This window comes from Conger conger, chromosome 2 (genome assembly GCF_963514075.1).
Source record: "Conger conger chromosome 2, fConCon1.1, whole genome shotgun sequence".
Taxonomy (NCBI): domain Eukaryota; kingdom Metazoa; phylum Chordata; class Actinopteri; order Anguilliformes; family Congridae; genus Conger; species Conger conger.
In genome coordinates, this window is record NC_083761.1 from 9,832,742 (window position 1) to 9,846,028 (window position 13,287).

The window sequence follows — 13,287 nt, forward strand, 5'->3', positions numbered from 1 at the left end:
CGAAATGAGCAAATGTGGGGAAAAAAGACTCTGATGTTTAATAGTGAAATTTCCAGAGAAGGTCAGACCACACTGCTGGCCTTATACCTTGGACTAGAGAGTAGGCCATTACTACTACTGTTAAGCCATTATGGACATTTGGCAGATGCTCTTATCCAGAGCGACGTACAACAAAGTGTATACCCATAACCAGGAGCAAGTATCTTTTTTTTTTGTGGCTCTTTTTAAGTGCTCTTTAAATTTAAAGCATGTTGCTTGAAAATGGGGAGTGGTAAAAATGGGGGAAATTAAAGTCCCTGTTAATTGTTTGAGATGATAACGCAGTCGGACATAGGGAGGAAGTCTCAGCTGAATCGACACTTTTTTTAATCCCCTTCAGGAAAATGCTGTTTGCCAGGCTACATTTCCTGTCCTCAGTCTGCGGGAGGGGGGGGTAGAGGGTTGGGGGAGGGGTGCTCTTATTTGAGGAAATATTGGAAATGACTATAGTGCCGTGAGAAATGGGGAGTGGACACAGTTTTGACTGGAAAGACACGCCAAACGCTTACGTAAAGTCCTGCTTGTTCAGTCTGTGATTCATCAACAACACCTCTTCCGTCTAGTCAAAAATTTAGCATTTGGAGAACGGGTTTATCAGGCCTTGAAAGGTGAATCAATGAAAGGTGGCCACTACAGAATTAATTGTTTTAGTGGTTTAGTTGTTGGGATTTGTTTTGTTTTGCAGCTGGGTTTAGAACATAATTTTTAGTATATGTCTGTCAGAAAGGGAGTTATGTATATTCACAGTATGCATTTATGTATATAGGCTAGTGCCTTTTGTTGCATTCAAGTTGTTTTCCAGAAAAGATATAACTTAAATTATAACTCTCGGGTTTTCAAAATGGCCTAATCTACTCAGTAATCCAATCTCTCCTGAAAGTAGGACTACCATGCATGCATTTAAAGGGTTACACTTCCCAGTATTCACAAAAAGAGAAAAAAAAAGTTAAGGATAAAAATATGGCTGTGACTGTTTTATAACTTTAGTCAAACATAGAATTTTAGGCGGGGTTCAGTGTTTAAAGTGGCTAGACCCACAGGCAGTGCCCGCCAAAACAAGGCCATGCCCGCCAAGACTCCTCCTGAAGCCTACTTTGCTTTTTGTCTCTAATCACTAGCTGGGAACTTGAGGGAAAGTTCTCTTCGAAAACTGTAAGTGATCTTTTTCTCTCCATTCAAATTTGTCTGTTACAGTATTGGGCATATTTGCAACTGCTTTTGTATTTGAAAAATCCATATTAATAAGAAGTTGGTGAACAATGAGGCTTAGGTGGTCTTTGTATTGGTTGCAGATGGCAATGCTTAGAACTGATGAAACCACAAGTTGCTATCATCGAGCTCTTGCCGTGAACAAAGGTCACTCATAAAATGTAAATATTACCAACCCAGATTCATGTGCTTATAACACGCTAATGGAATGAAGTGCTATCATTTATTTTATTCGCTCCTCTTTGTGTGATGCCTCTACTGAATGAACAGGGCTTTTGTTTGCAAGCATGTGTCTGGACAGTGGCTGCTGAATGAAGCCATTCTTGTTTGAATAGGGTAATTCTGCATTCGGCAAAAGTACGTTTGAGCACAGATTCCTATGACGTTCTCTTTCCCTCCCTGGTTGCTCCTTATCGTGATCGGAGCATAAAGCTAAAGCTGTATGCTAGTTGCTGCCCTGCTGAGATTGGAAAATGAGCTGATTTAATTTGAATCCGTTAACTTCTAACGGTGCCCCAGCTGTTTCAAGAAACGCTTCCATTTTCATTCATTTGAATAATTCGTTTTGAATAATTCACATGTGGAATGTTTCTTTAGAAATTGGGTTTATAGGACAGAAACCACTTAAGTAGGCTAGCATACTGTATGAGCTCCTGGAGTGGTGTGAGCTGCAGTCGAATGGGGTTATCTCATAATGAGCAATACATGTATAAAGATTACACTGAACACTTCACTGCTGTATTCTATGGCCTTGTACGGAGTTTTATAAGCTTTTAAAAAAAATAGAAAACATTGAGTGAAGTTATAGTGATGGATATAACTTTGGTTTGAACTAGAGGGCCCAGTTTAAACACTGCATGTCAATTTAAAAACAAAAAGCTAAATATATTTAGTTTTTCATGACGTGCATTCAGAAGAATAGCTTGACCCTGCACAAAAAAACATAGGCTTAATAAGGGAGATAGGATAGTTGAATGTTGTTTGATTTTCACATAGCATAACTGAACTTTTTGTGTTGAGTAGAGTTATCAGTTGTAAGAGTTAAATAATAGGCTGTGTTTTCCACTGTGCTACACAATGAAGTTTAGTGATGGGCTGAAGGTAATCTCTTCTGTTAAATGTGTCTTGTCTTGTTTTCAGCTTCATATTGATTTAAATGACTCGAAAGTGAGTTATCCATTGTAAGAAACATTCAGTTTAGTTTCATGCAATTCAGGCTAACCCCTACTGAGTTTTGTCCTAAGAAACAGCTGGTTTGTAGTTTTGAAGGTGTTTTAAGATCCTTTAACTATGACTGTTATTTGTTGAATGTACCTTTTTATTGGACTCAGGTTTTATGTGAATAATTTAATATGCTTAAGAGAAGTGAAGACACTTCAGTCTGTATGATGCTGAAATACTCCCGTTACAAACGCAGCCATATTTATCTAGGTCAGTTGGCGTACAGTATTAAGCTAAATCCTGAGTTTTCAGCAGGGGGTTTGCAGATTCCTGGGGGTCTGTGAAAATACTGTAATGGGTCCCTGGCCAGACTTCATATGCAGTGACTATATATAGATTTGGGAAAATATTTCCAAATATAAAACCTCATTTGAAATATAACCCTTCTGAAGTCATGATAGGGGTCCCCTTGATGCCTTTGTGTCTGGGTGATTTGTCCGTGGATCATAAAAGGCTGAAATAATTCATTCATGTGTCAGCCTGGTTGTCGTATTCAGAACTCTTCAGCATGTATGGCATTCGCAGACGTAATTTACAACACGCTTGCTCTTCCTGAGGAATTCAATTATGAAACTCCATAATGCAGAGCACTTGGTTGGGCTCTCCATACTCTATTAGCTACTAATTCAACCTCTTCACTACAGTATACAGTATGTTCAATGTTTCGCTTAACTTAAAAATAGTTATGATCGTTAAAATAATGCTCCTGTGTCTTAAATTAAATTACCCTACATTTATATCTCAAATTCTGCCATATTGATTATAGTTGTTAATCAACAGTAATGGATGTCAGTCATTGGTTCAAGGTACTTCCTGATTTGTGAGCCAACATGCATGAGCTTGTACAGGGAATAACTATGAATGTGTGGACATAGATAAATATGTGTGCTTTCATTCTTTATTTCCTATCTTGACTCTTTACACCTGGAGTGCATATAGCCTATTTATCTTCCTATTTGTGCTATATATTAAAATCAATTGCTTATGTGAACCCCAAACCATGTTTGGGGTTCCTGGAATATTCCTGGATTCCTGGAATATTGCCATTCTTTTAAGAAACAAGTGAGATCACCAAGAAATGTAACAGTTTCAGAATCACCCCAGACATGTATGTTTTAGTTGGTGTTGTGTTTGTGCCATGATATCTGTGTCCTTTTACAGCCAGTGTGTAGTTTTTTGGGCCGGACAAAAAAGCAGCTTCCTTTGATAAAGATGGCAAGTATTCTCATAACTATAGAATGAGAGAGTTCATTTTTCAGGACACTTTTAGTGCAAAAGGAGGAGATTGTCCCATCTGCGAGTCTGAGAGGGCTCTCAGGATAGAGGCCTGCAGCTGACAATCATTCTGACCTTGGTTTAATTTTCTGTGGTGCGAAATACTAAACTAATGGAGTTTATTTGTTGTGTAGGAAAACCTCTGATTGCTAAAAGTCTCAAATGAATGTTCTCATGATCGAGTTACATACAAATCTATTGTACAACCTGGTGATTGGACAAGATTCCCAGTGTTCTGGCAAGCGTTGTTTATGTGACATGTGGTTTTCGTGTATTTTGACAAGCTACAGATGTCAGTCATAAACATATTTGCACTTCAGCTCTATTCACCATTGCTTCAGATGAAACCTGGTGAAAAAAAAAAACTTTTATATGCTGTGAAAGCAACTGGTGTTTTTTGATAAGATGTGGGTCCAGCCTGTTAATTTGCTGACTTGGGAATTATGTGACCTATTTCAGGGTAGGGTTTGCGGAGGGTAAGCGTTGATATTTTTGGAGGTGGCTTTAGCTGGTTCTGTTTTCCATCGTGGTTGTTAGGAGGACAGATCCATCTGGCATGGGGGGCTGTGGTCTTTTCTTAGAGCCCAAAATTTCCCCCGCCGTGGCTTTGCTACACATTAGAATTAAGATGCCAAAGGGAGGGGGGGGGGGAATATTCTCGCATGTGGGTCAGGTCAAAGGCTTTTTTATAACGGACTTGCTTTGAGTCAGTCTTTGAGTGCGCACATCAGAAAGCCCCTTGTGCCTCTATCGATGCCTTCTCTTCAGCCACTCCAGGGCACATGGTGTCAGATAAGCTTGTGTCTATTTAAACTACTGCACTTAAACGCAATGTCCTGAAACACTACGGAAATATGACTGGCTTGTGCGTTTGCTCCACATCAACCCTGTTGCATGCTGGGACATATCCAGCATTGGATGACATTTGCATACTCTAAAAAACACACAGCGGTTTGAGCGTATGCATTATTTCTCTCAGTTCACGTAGATTTCAGGAAAGTCCCTTGAAGGATGTGTCAGGAATCATTTGTGCCTCAGTAGCATTTTTTTTTTGTATTGTTTATGTTGAGAGCTTCAGAAATTTGTGACATTTTCGACCATGTTACAGCAAGAAAAGCAACAAAGAAGAACCAGCAGTAGAAAGAGATGTGGATGACTGATGCTTCTGAAAACAATCGTTAGAATAAGCACCTTAGTCACTGTCACCACACTAGAATGTTTCAGAACATTACTGTTGATACCTTCCCTCTAGAATTTTGGTGCACTTGTCCCTTGTTATGGCGGCACGGATGGTGCAGTGGGTAGCACTGCCGCCTCACAGCAAGGAGGTCCTGGGTTCGAATCCCCGTCGGCCAGGGCCTCTCTGTGCGGAGTTTGCATGTTCTCCCCGTGTCTGCGTGGGTTTCCTCCGGGTACTCCGGTTTCCTTCCACAGTCCAAAGACATGCACGTTAGGCTGATTGGAGAGTCTAAATTGCCCGTAGGTATGAGTGTGTGAGTGAATGGTGTGTGTGCCCTGTGATAGACTGGCGACCTGTCCAGGGTGTATTCCTGCCTTTCGCCCAATGTATGCTGGGATAGGCTCCAGCCCCCCTGCGACCCTGATCAGGATAAGCGGGTTCAGATAATGGATGGATGGATTGTCCCTTGTTATTGGTATGAACTTCGTTGTACATCGCTCTGGATGAGAGTGTCTGCCAGATTCCTGTAATGTACTGTAATGTAATGTAATGATACCTTTTACCCATTGGTTTGTACCGTCCCCAAAACTGGAAGACAGTTGGTATACAGACGGTAGCTGTATAATAACATTTCCACGAGAGGGAGAATGCCCTCGTGGAACACCGCCAAGAATAACACGCATTTCTCCAGAAGAAACACGCCTGTGACAATAAGCTTTGACTTGGCACAGATTTCGTTTCTAAGTTCCCGGTTCAGAACGACAGTGCGAGTGTTGCAGGCAGCGAGACAGATGATGTAAGATTAATTGGTGAGAAGGTTTCACTGCGTCAGTGGGAAACCCTTAATGCATGTTTGGATAGGTCATGTTGCTTGGGAAAGTAAAAAATGGGTTTTGTTTTATTTTTATATGTCAGTGTTGCACGCTGTCAGATTAGCTGTTAGCTGTTCCCGACTACTCACCCCTTGCCCTCCCGTTTGCCCAACCTGCCTGTTCTCCTCCCCCTTGCCTGTTCTCCTCCCGCTGGCAGGCTGGTGGGGCTAAAGCCTAATGGTAAATGGTAAATGTCTGCATTTATATAGCGCCTTTATCCAAAGCATTTATATAGTGATTAGGTGACTGATGTTTCTCAGCCACCCAATCACTCACACTCACACACCATGCAAGGCAACAACCAGCTCATCAGGAACTATTGGAGGTTGTTAGGAGTCTTACTCAGGGACACTTCGACACATCGAGCGGGATCAAACTGGCAACTCTCCAACTGCCATACGACTGCTTACTCTTACCACCTGAGCTAATGTCGCCAATTATTGGGTACTGGCCCAATTGGGCAACTGGCCTGAACCAATCTCATACTGGCCCCAGGCCAGCAGGCACTCCTTATTATTGAGCCCTGCAGAGACACAGTGGTCAAACTGGAGCCCTGGTAAAATGCAAAGCAGCAGTGATTTGTTGGGGAAATTCCGTCAATCGGCCAATAGAATGAGCACCACTGGAACCGGATGGAGAACAATTAAGCTGCATTTCGAGGACACAAGCCTTTGTTGCTGTTTGCGGCTTGGCAGGGATTGTTCATTTGTTCTGCAAGAAGGCTTTATTTGGCAGGTGAATGCATAAACAAAGTATTACAGAATGCAAACCTCCTGTTGTGCACGCAATTTGAAAACAATAAACAAAGTGGTGTGCGGTGTTATGATCTACCAGGGTCTCTTAAGCTTTTAGCCAGTCTGGTGAAAGAGAAAATGTGCATTGGTAGTATCAACCCTCAGGATTGCTGAGCTAGCATCACATCTCAATGTCAGGTCAGCCATGGTCTTATATTCTCACAGTTTACATTTTTGGCACCCAAGAATGCCCTAACGGATTCCAGTGTCTCCAGAGCCTTCAAGGAGAAGTGCCCAGGATTCTTACTCTAACCCTGGGATAGTTTACTTCAGAGCAAAATGGTTCAAGATAAAGACTGTCTCACCTCCATTAACCCCTACATGTTCCAGTCAGCACTCAGTCAGTGCCTCCAGCCAAGTTCTCCATGTGTTGAAAAGTTCAATCAGAGCCCAGTCCTGTCCAGCCCATATCGTTTCCTGTCTGCAGGCATTAATCAGCACTTTGTGGGCGTTGTGTCTGATGTCACTCACGATCGGCGTTCATGTAACACATGCATTTGTGACTGTGTTCTCTCTTCGTAGGTGTATCTCATCAAAGTCACCTACTCCGACTCCAGCTCCCATGTCATCTACAGGAGATACAGCAAATTCTTTGACCTACAGGTAATTAATAATAATTAAGCTCGTTTTTTTAACTTTCCTCAGTTTCGTGTAAGGCCTTCCTGTCACTGCCCACAGGGAGAAGCGAACCTTGGCGATTCAGCCACGGGCCATTTAAAATGGTGGCTTACGCTGTCTTTGAAGATCAACGGGTATACCTGAATCCAGATTCATTCCAGATCACCTGCTTCCTCTCATGGTCCCTGTAACAGCCATTATATTGTTTGGCACAGCAGTGCTTGTGAATTCTCGTGTTTGTTTGTGTGGGTGCAAGAAAATAGTATAATTTAGTTTTTTGGAAAATGAAGGGGATTATATGAAAGAGACCATGTTGCAGCATCTCTGTGTCATTTTCCATACTAGACTTTTCAGTCTGTGGAAGATTATAATCTCTGCTGCCAGTTGAATTTCTGCTGCCATATTCAATTTCTATTCAATTGTAATTTAAGCAATTACATTTTGTGTACAGTAATTTGCCAATGAGTAATTGAGTGCAGTTTTAAAATCACATGTGTCTGAAATCCTTTCAATTTAGCGTGGTTGAGGAAGTCAGTTTGTTTACAGGTTACACCCATGGATAAGAGATTGCAGATGCACACAGTCCTTGAAAAATATGCAACAGTAGCTACTGCCTCTGGCTTAGCTGAAGTTGCACATCCATTAAATGCCTGTCTAGTTGGTGATATGGATCTAGTGGGGGATACTTTCAGTGTAATTTTGTAAATGTTCTTTTTAATACCGGTTTTAATTAAACCGATTTGATATTTTTAGCTCTTTTCGCTCATAAATGCGTAGATCCCTGTATTTGGGAAACTGTGAAAATGAAAACCTTCTCATTCCACAAGTTCATAAAAAGCCTAATTCTGTCTGGTCCTCTTTTAGCCAAATCAAGTGTCTTATTGTGATTTTGGTTGAGACTGGCCCCTGCCTGGGTATATATTTCATGGTACATGTACTCCAGAATTAAGACTAGTGTAAACACCCAAGGAGAGTATGTGTTATTGGTCATGTTCCATTTGCATGAATTTGTTAAACTGATATGCTCTCATGAACAGCAAAATCAGTTCATGAGAAATATGTATTAGTACACAATACATACAAATGCACACAATTTATTTTCAGGAAAAGTATGACTTGTAACTTTAGGTTCAGACGTCTAAGAAAGACTTCTATCTAATATCTATCAACATCTAACCTTGTACTTATTTCAGTATAGTCAGAAATGAATCCCCATGATAATTCAAAATACTTTGCAAAATACTACTAAATCCAGATGGAAGCTTTGTGCAGCTTGTTTTATAGGACAAAGCACAGGGATTGAAGTGTGCCATTTATGTGGGGATTTCTGATGTACTGTTCATTCTTATTGACAGTCCTCTCTTTTGAATGTAAAGATGAAAAGATGAAAGATTTAGCTCCATTGTCTTTGGAGTTTGATTTATAGGGTATGTGAAATGTATTTCATATGAACTCCTAAGTTCATATGCATAAGTGTTGTATGTGTATGTGTATGTGTATGTGTATGTGTGTGTAAAAAAGGGAGGGAGACTGCAACCGAGTGTTTGGGGTCTCCTGGTCTTTCTGGCAAATGTGAGTGGCTCACGGAGAACACACATTTCAATGGTCACAGTGTGTTCCACAGGAAATGATGTTTCAATCAGGGAGGAAACTAACTCTGAAAGCTCCCATTGATAACCGCAGGGGCCTCGCTGAAATGGAAAAGCCCCACTCCATTACTGATCGCTCCCAAAATGGAGGAAAGAAGAGGCTAAATAATAACCATCCATCACAAAGGAGGGTCACCAACTTAACAACCTTGCTGATGTCTTTCGGCGATTCCAGAAATGAATGAGATGACGGTCTTGTTTTTATCGCAATGCATGTTAATACTGCTTGTGCATACAGTGACACAATTTCTTTTGGACTTATTGTACTTCAGCATAATGGATTTGAAATAAAACAGCTTTAATTTGAGAGTATATACATCCATATTGGGTCATGGAAAATACAGCCCTTTCAATACATTGTAATAAAATATAGATATTTGTTTATGTGGGCAAAGCCTTCCTGTGGAAATAGATGACCGGTTTACCAGTGGCTCATTCTCATTTGCTGTACTTATTACTGCATGGATGGTGTTGATGACCAGCTGAGCCTGTTTGCCTGATGTGACATGATATCCCTTAGAGATTCTGCAGCAGCTGTATGAACCCAACGAACTCTGAATCTTGGCCCATCCACAACCTGAGGCCCCCTAAGGGAATGTATTATTGTTTCAGAAAAAAAAACAATCGGTGCCTTCAGCTGTGCTGATATTGTGCCCTTGAAAACACTTAGGATAAGGTCATGTCCTCAGTCATCCTTAGAAAGCCTAGGAATGATCTTCTTGGGTCCGCGTTGAGGCAGTTGATCCAGCAAATCTCTCGGAAAAGCTGGAAAAATCCTGTTGAGTCCGAGCTGGCTGGGGCTTATCATCTACAGACATCTCAAGAGATCCTGCAACTTGGACACGTTTGACGCTAACCTGGTGAAAACAGCCATTTGGGGCACTGTATGGTCCAACTAGGAAAAGAGATAGAAAGTATGGAATGTGGGCAGAACGACAGAACCTTTAGGGGAGGTCAGACGTACTGATGACCTGTCCTCTGTGCTGAAAATGATTGCCACTCTGTCTTCAGCATCAGAAAGGGAAAATCTTTTCATCACACACCCCGTCCCATGGAGGCACTGCCAAGAATATCAGTTTCCAGAACATACTGTATGTATGCGGAAACACATTTCCGACCTGACAGGCTAACATGATCACTGTGGAACTCCATCCCGGGCAGAAGGACGCAGCTTTAGGATGAACTAGGCGTCATTGATTCCAGGGCTCTGCAGTCATATGGAATATTCCTGAAGGAATACTTCCAGTTTGATTTCCAGATGATATGACTTGGGATGACTTGTATTGTGTTGCACTTTCCAGAAGGATCTTCTTACATTGTGTGTTGATTGGCTATTGAGTTGATTCTTTTCCCCTGAGCTCAGTGATTTCAGAGGATGAGCTTCCTGCGACCCATATATCAGGATGTGTTTCTCAGATTGCATTCTTATTGTTCTTAATGCTTCTTGTCGATGTACTGGTGAGGAGACCATGAGGTCACCAGACTGGTGCCAGCCAGATTGATGGACCGGTGACAGGGAAAGAGGCCGCACGGGGGGAATGTCTGCCGGCGACTTTGAGGCATTTTAATTCAGGGACTGCACACGAAAGGAATGTGCCTTTAACTGTAAACTGATATTAAAAAGCACAGAGTGGTTAAGGGCCTGGAGTGGTAACAGTGTGACTCTGATTTGTGTGTGATTGTTTTTTTTGTGACATTGTGTGTCATTTTAATGCTGAGATCTGACAGCATATTTAAGTTTGAGACCGATTTGAAGCACTCAAGCAATTCTAGGTGTCACATTTGTCACTTGCTCTGAATACTCACACACTCAGAAGCACATTTGAAACGGGCTGTGGTCATTCTTTCATCTTACATGGCCCATTCTAAAGAGACAGTTTCTGCATTAACTGTCATTTTAAACTTGTATTGACCAAGAGCGCATACACAATATCAGGCTCTAAAAGCTATGTTCTAGAAATCCTGTGCCTACGTACTATTTTTTGCCAGCTCAATGCTTTTAAATAGCCCAGTTCTTTCACCCCTAGCATGTGCCTTCAAAGTACTGTACAGGACCTTTTGAGAAGGGACTTCTTTGTTCAGGGCCTGGATAAAAGCCTATTCCGCCAGTGCGATGGACTTTCTCAAAATGTGATAAATCTGGCCACGATGGGTCGGACACCTACATTTCAGACACAGCCTGCTTGTTGTTCTGCAGCACAATCGCCTACTTGAGTGCAGTGAAGACTGCTTCTGAACGCATCAACCCAAAAATACTCTGTATTTACTGTGAGAAAAAATGCATAATTTTGTAGGTTTCCATTACACAGGCCTCTTGGTGAGGCAGGGGACTGCACTTTTCAGAAGAAGAAGAAAAAAAACTTCAGTTTTGCACTTCAGAGCAGGCTTGGAAAGTAATCTCAACCAGTTGATCACTCTCTATTGGCCACTGCTCACTCAAAAGTGACAGTGGAGGTACATTCTTAAAATTTCCCAAATGTACCCTGAAAGTGCAGTAATGTTCACTTTGGTTACAACTGAGTATGTTTTCCAAGCAAAAACAAATGTACCAATTAATTATTTATTGCTGGTACAATTTTGGGCACTGCCCCAGTGACAAGCATTTGGACATTTATAGGCACTTTCCGTACCTTTATTTCTAAGTGTTCTGTGGATTAGAACACATGGAAGTCAAATGGAGTCCATTTCCCATTTCCCAAGCAATGAAGGTTAGCGATGACATAGAAGGCAGTGACGCATTAGAACGTGGGGAATGAAGGTGTGCAGCTGGTTTGGGGTGTGTGCCAGCTCCCCACCTCCTTGAACCAACACTTTGATGTGTTAATATATCTCCAATGACTGATGCTGTACAAATAGGCCCTTCCTGTGTGTGTTTGCTCCAATAATCTCCCGACCCATTATCAGAGGAGGTATGGCCTGTGAAATACTTCCTCAGTGGCAGGCTCATTTTCTCACGCCGTATTAGTCAGCCACGATGCTGTGCTCAAGGTCCAAGCAGGGAGTCAATCAAAGGGCAAATTGGTTCGCCCTCAAACTCAAAATAACATTTTCAAGGCTGCGTTCATTTTTCACTTACCTGAGTGCGGTGTGTAACGGTTTAGTAGCCTGGAGAGCCAAAGTTGGAGGCTGTTCTATTGCTGGCATTGGGGGTTTTTTTAGCATTAAATTGAAGCCACTTTGGTCTTTGATGTGTGCCGCCCTCCACCCTCCGCCCACACAGCTTATAGTGGAGTCACAGTCAGTGGCCAGGGAAATGGCTCCACAGAAGTTTATATCCTCCGGAGAGAAGGAGCATCCTGTTTACTGAGGTAGACTTCCGAAAGATCTGTGTGCGTTTCATCTGTGGTTAGAAAACTATTAGACTTGAAACACAAACAGATGAAAAAGACATTATTGTGAGTAAGCTAGCAGATTAGAGCGCTTCACCAATCTTGTTCTTACTTGTGTTTATTGTGCTGTAAAACTGGCCCAACAGAACATCTGGTTACAATTACTGATTAGAGTTCTGTCTTACCCTTTTCATTGAAACTGTTGAGAATTAGTGACATGAATTTGATGACTATTACATTATAATATATTTCAAAATGGCGTGAGAACGGCGGTCCTTGATCTTGTGGTACGTCAGATTAGAAAGTTAGCCTTGTGTCAAAGGAGGAATCTGAAATTTGGAGCCAAAGAATTGATCTGGTGATCTGTTAGTTCACCACAGTGTCCAGTGCATGCTGGGAAGATGAAGCCATATGTTCACAGAATCAGTCCAGGACTGGCTTCTCAGTGCTGCTCTAGATCGCAGGTGCACAGAACCTTCAATGTTCTTTTCTTGCGGTTGAACTGACATACTTGACTGCTGACAGATCAGCATTGCATTGCCAACAACACCCCTGCAGGTCTTCAATGCAGAAAAATCTCTGTAAATGGCATTTGACTCACACACAGCTCTTTAAACGTCCCTCTTACAGTGGAGTGTTTTGAAGAACCTGAGGCCTGGTCTACCCAGGGATTATCACATTATCTTCCCACCACCTCTCCCCCCTCCTTCTGTCGTTTTTTTCCCCCCACAAGCTGGGACCTGCTTCCTTCCAGCCTGGCTAAATTGCCTGTGCCTCCAACTCCTACAGGGGTTGTTCTTTGTAAGTGATGAGTCGATGGTTGTTGCTATGGTTTGTGCGCAATGTACCTCCTGTGAGCAATGTTGTGTTGGCGTGCGCTTGCGTTGTCTCCTCCACAGCTCCTGCTGTTGGGCTGAGTGTTCCTATGGGACTCATTACACGCCAAGACACGTATTTATATATAAAGCTACTGGCTTTCCTGTTCAGTCTTGATTCTCAGCCAAGATCAAATATGCTTTCTGTGTTGTGCAATTAAGTACATTGTTGGATTTACATAACAAAAGAAAGCCCTGTAAGATTCTTGAGGAAAGAGTTGCCATC

General features: G+C 42.0%; 1 protein-coding gene across 6 annotated transcripts in view; it reads left to right on the plus strand.

The window, feature by feature from the left end:
• sh3pxd2aa (SH3 and PX domains 2Aa) overlaps positions 1-13,287 on the plus strand; it is a 97,496-nt gene that overhangs the window by 4,498 nt on the left and 79,711 nt on the right. For all 6 annotated transcript variants that reach the window (XM_061232816.1, XM_061232819.1, XM_061232820.1 and 3 more), the window contains exon 2: positions 7,113-7,193. In XM_061232816.1, the coding sequence (XP_061088800.1) occupies positions 7,113-7,193 (81 nt within the window). The remainder of the gene's footprint in view (positions 1-7,112; positions 7,194-13,287) is intronic.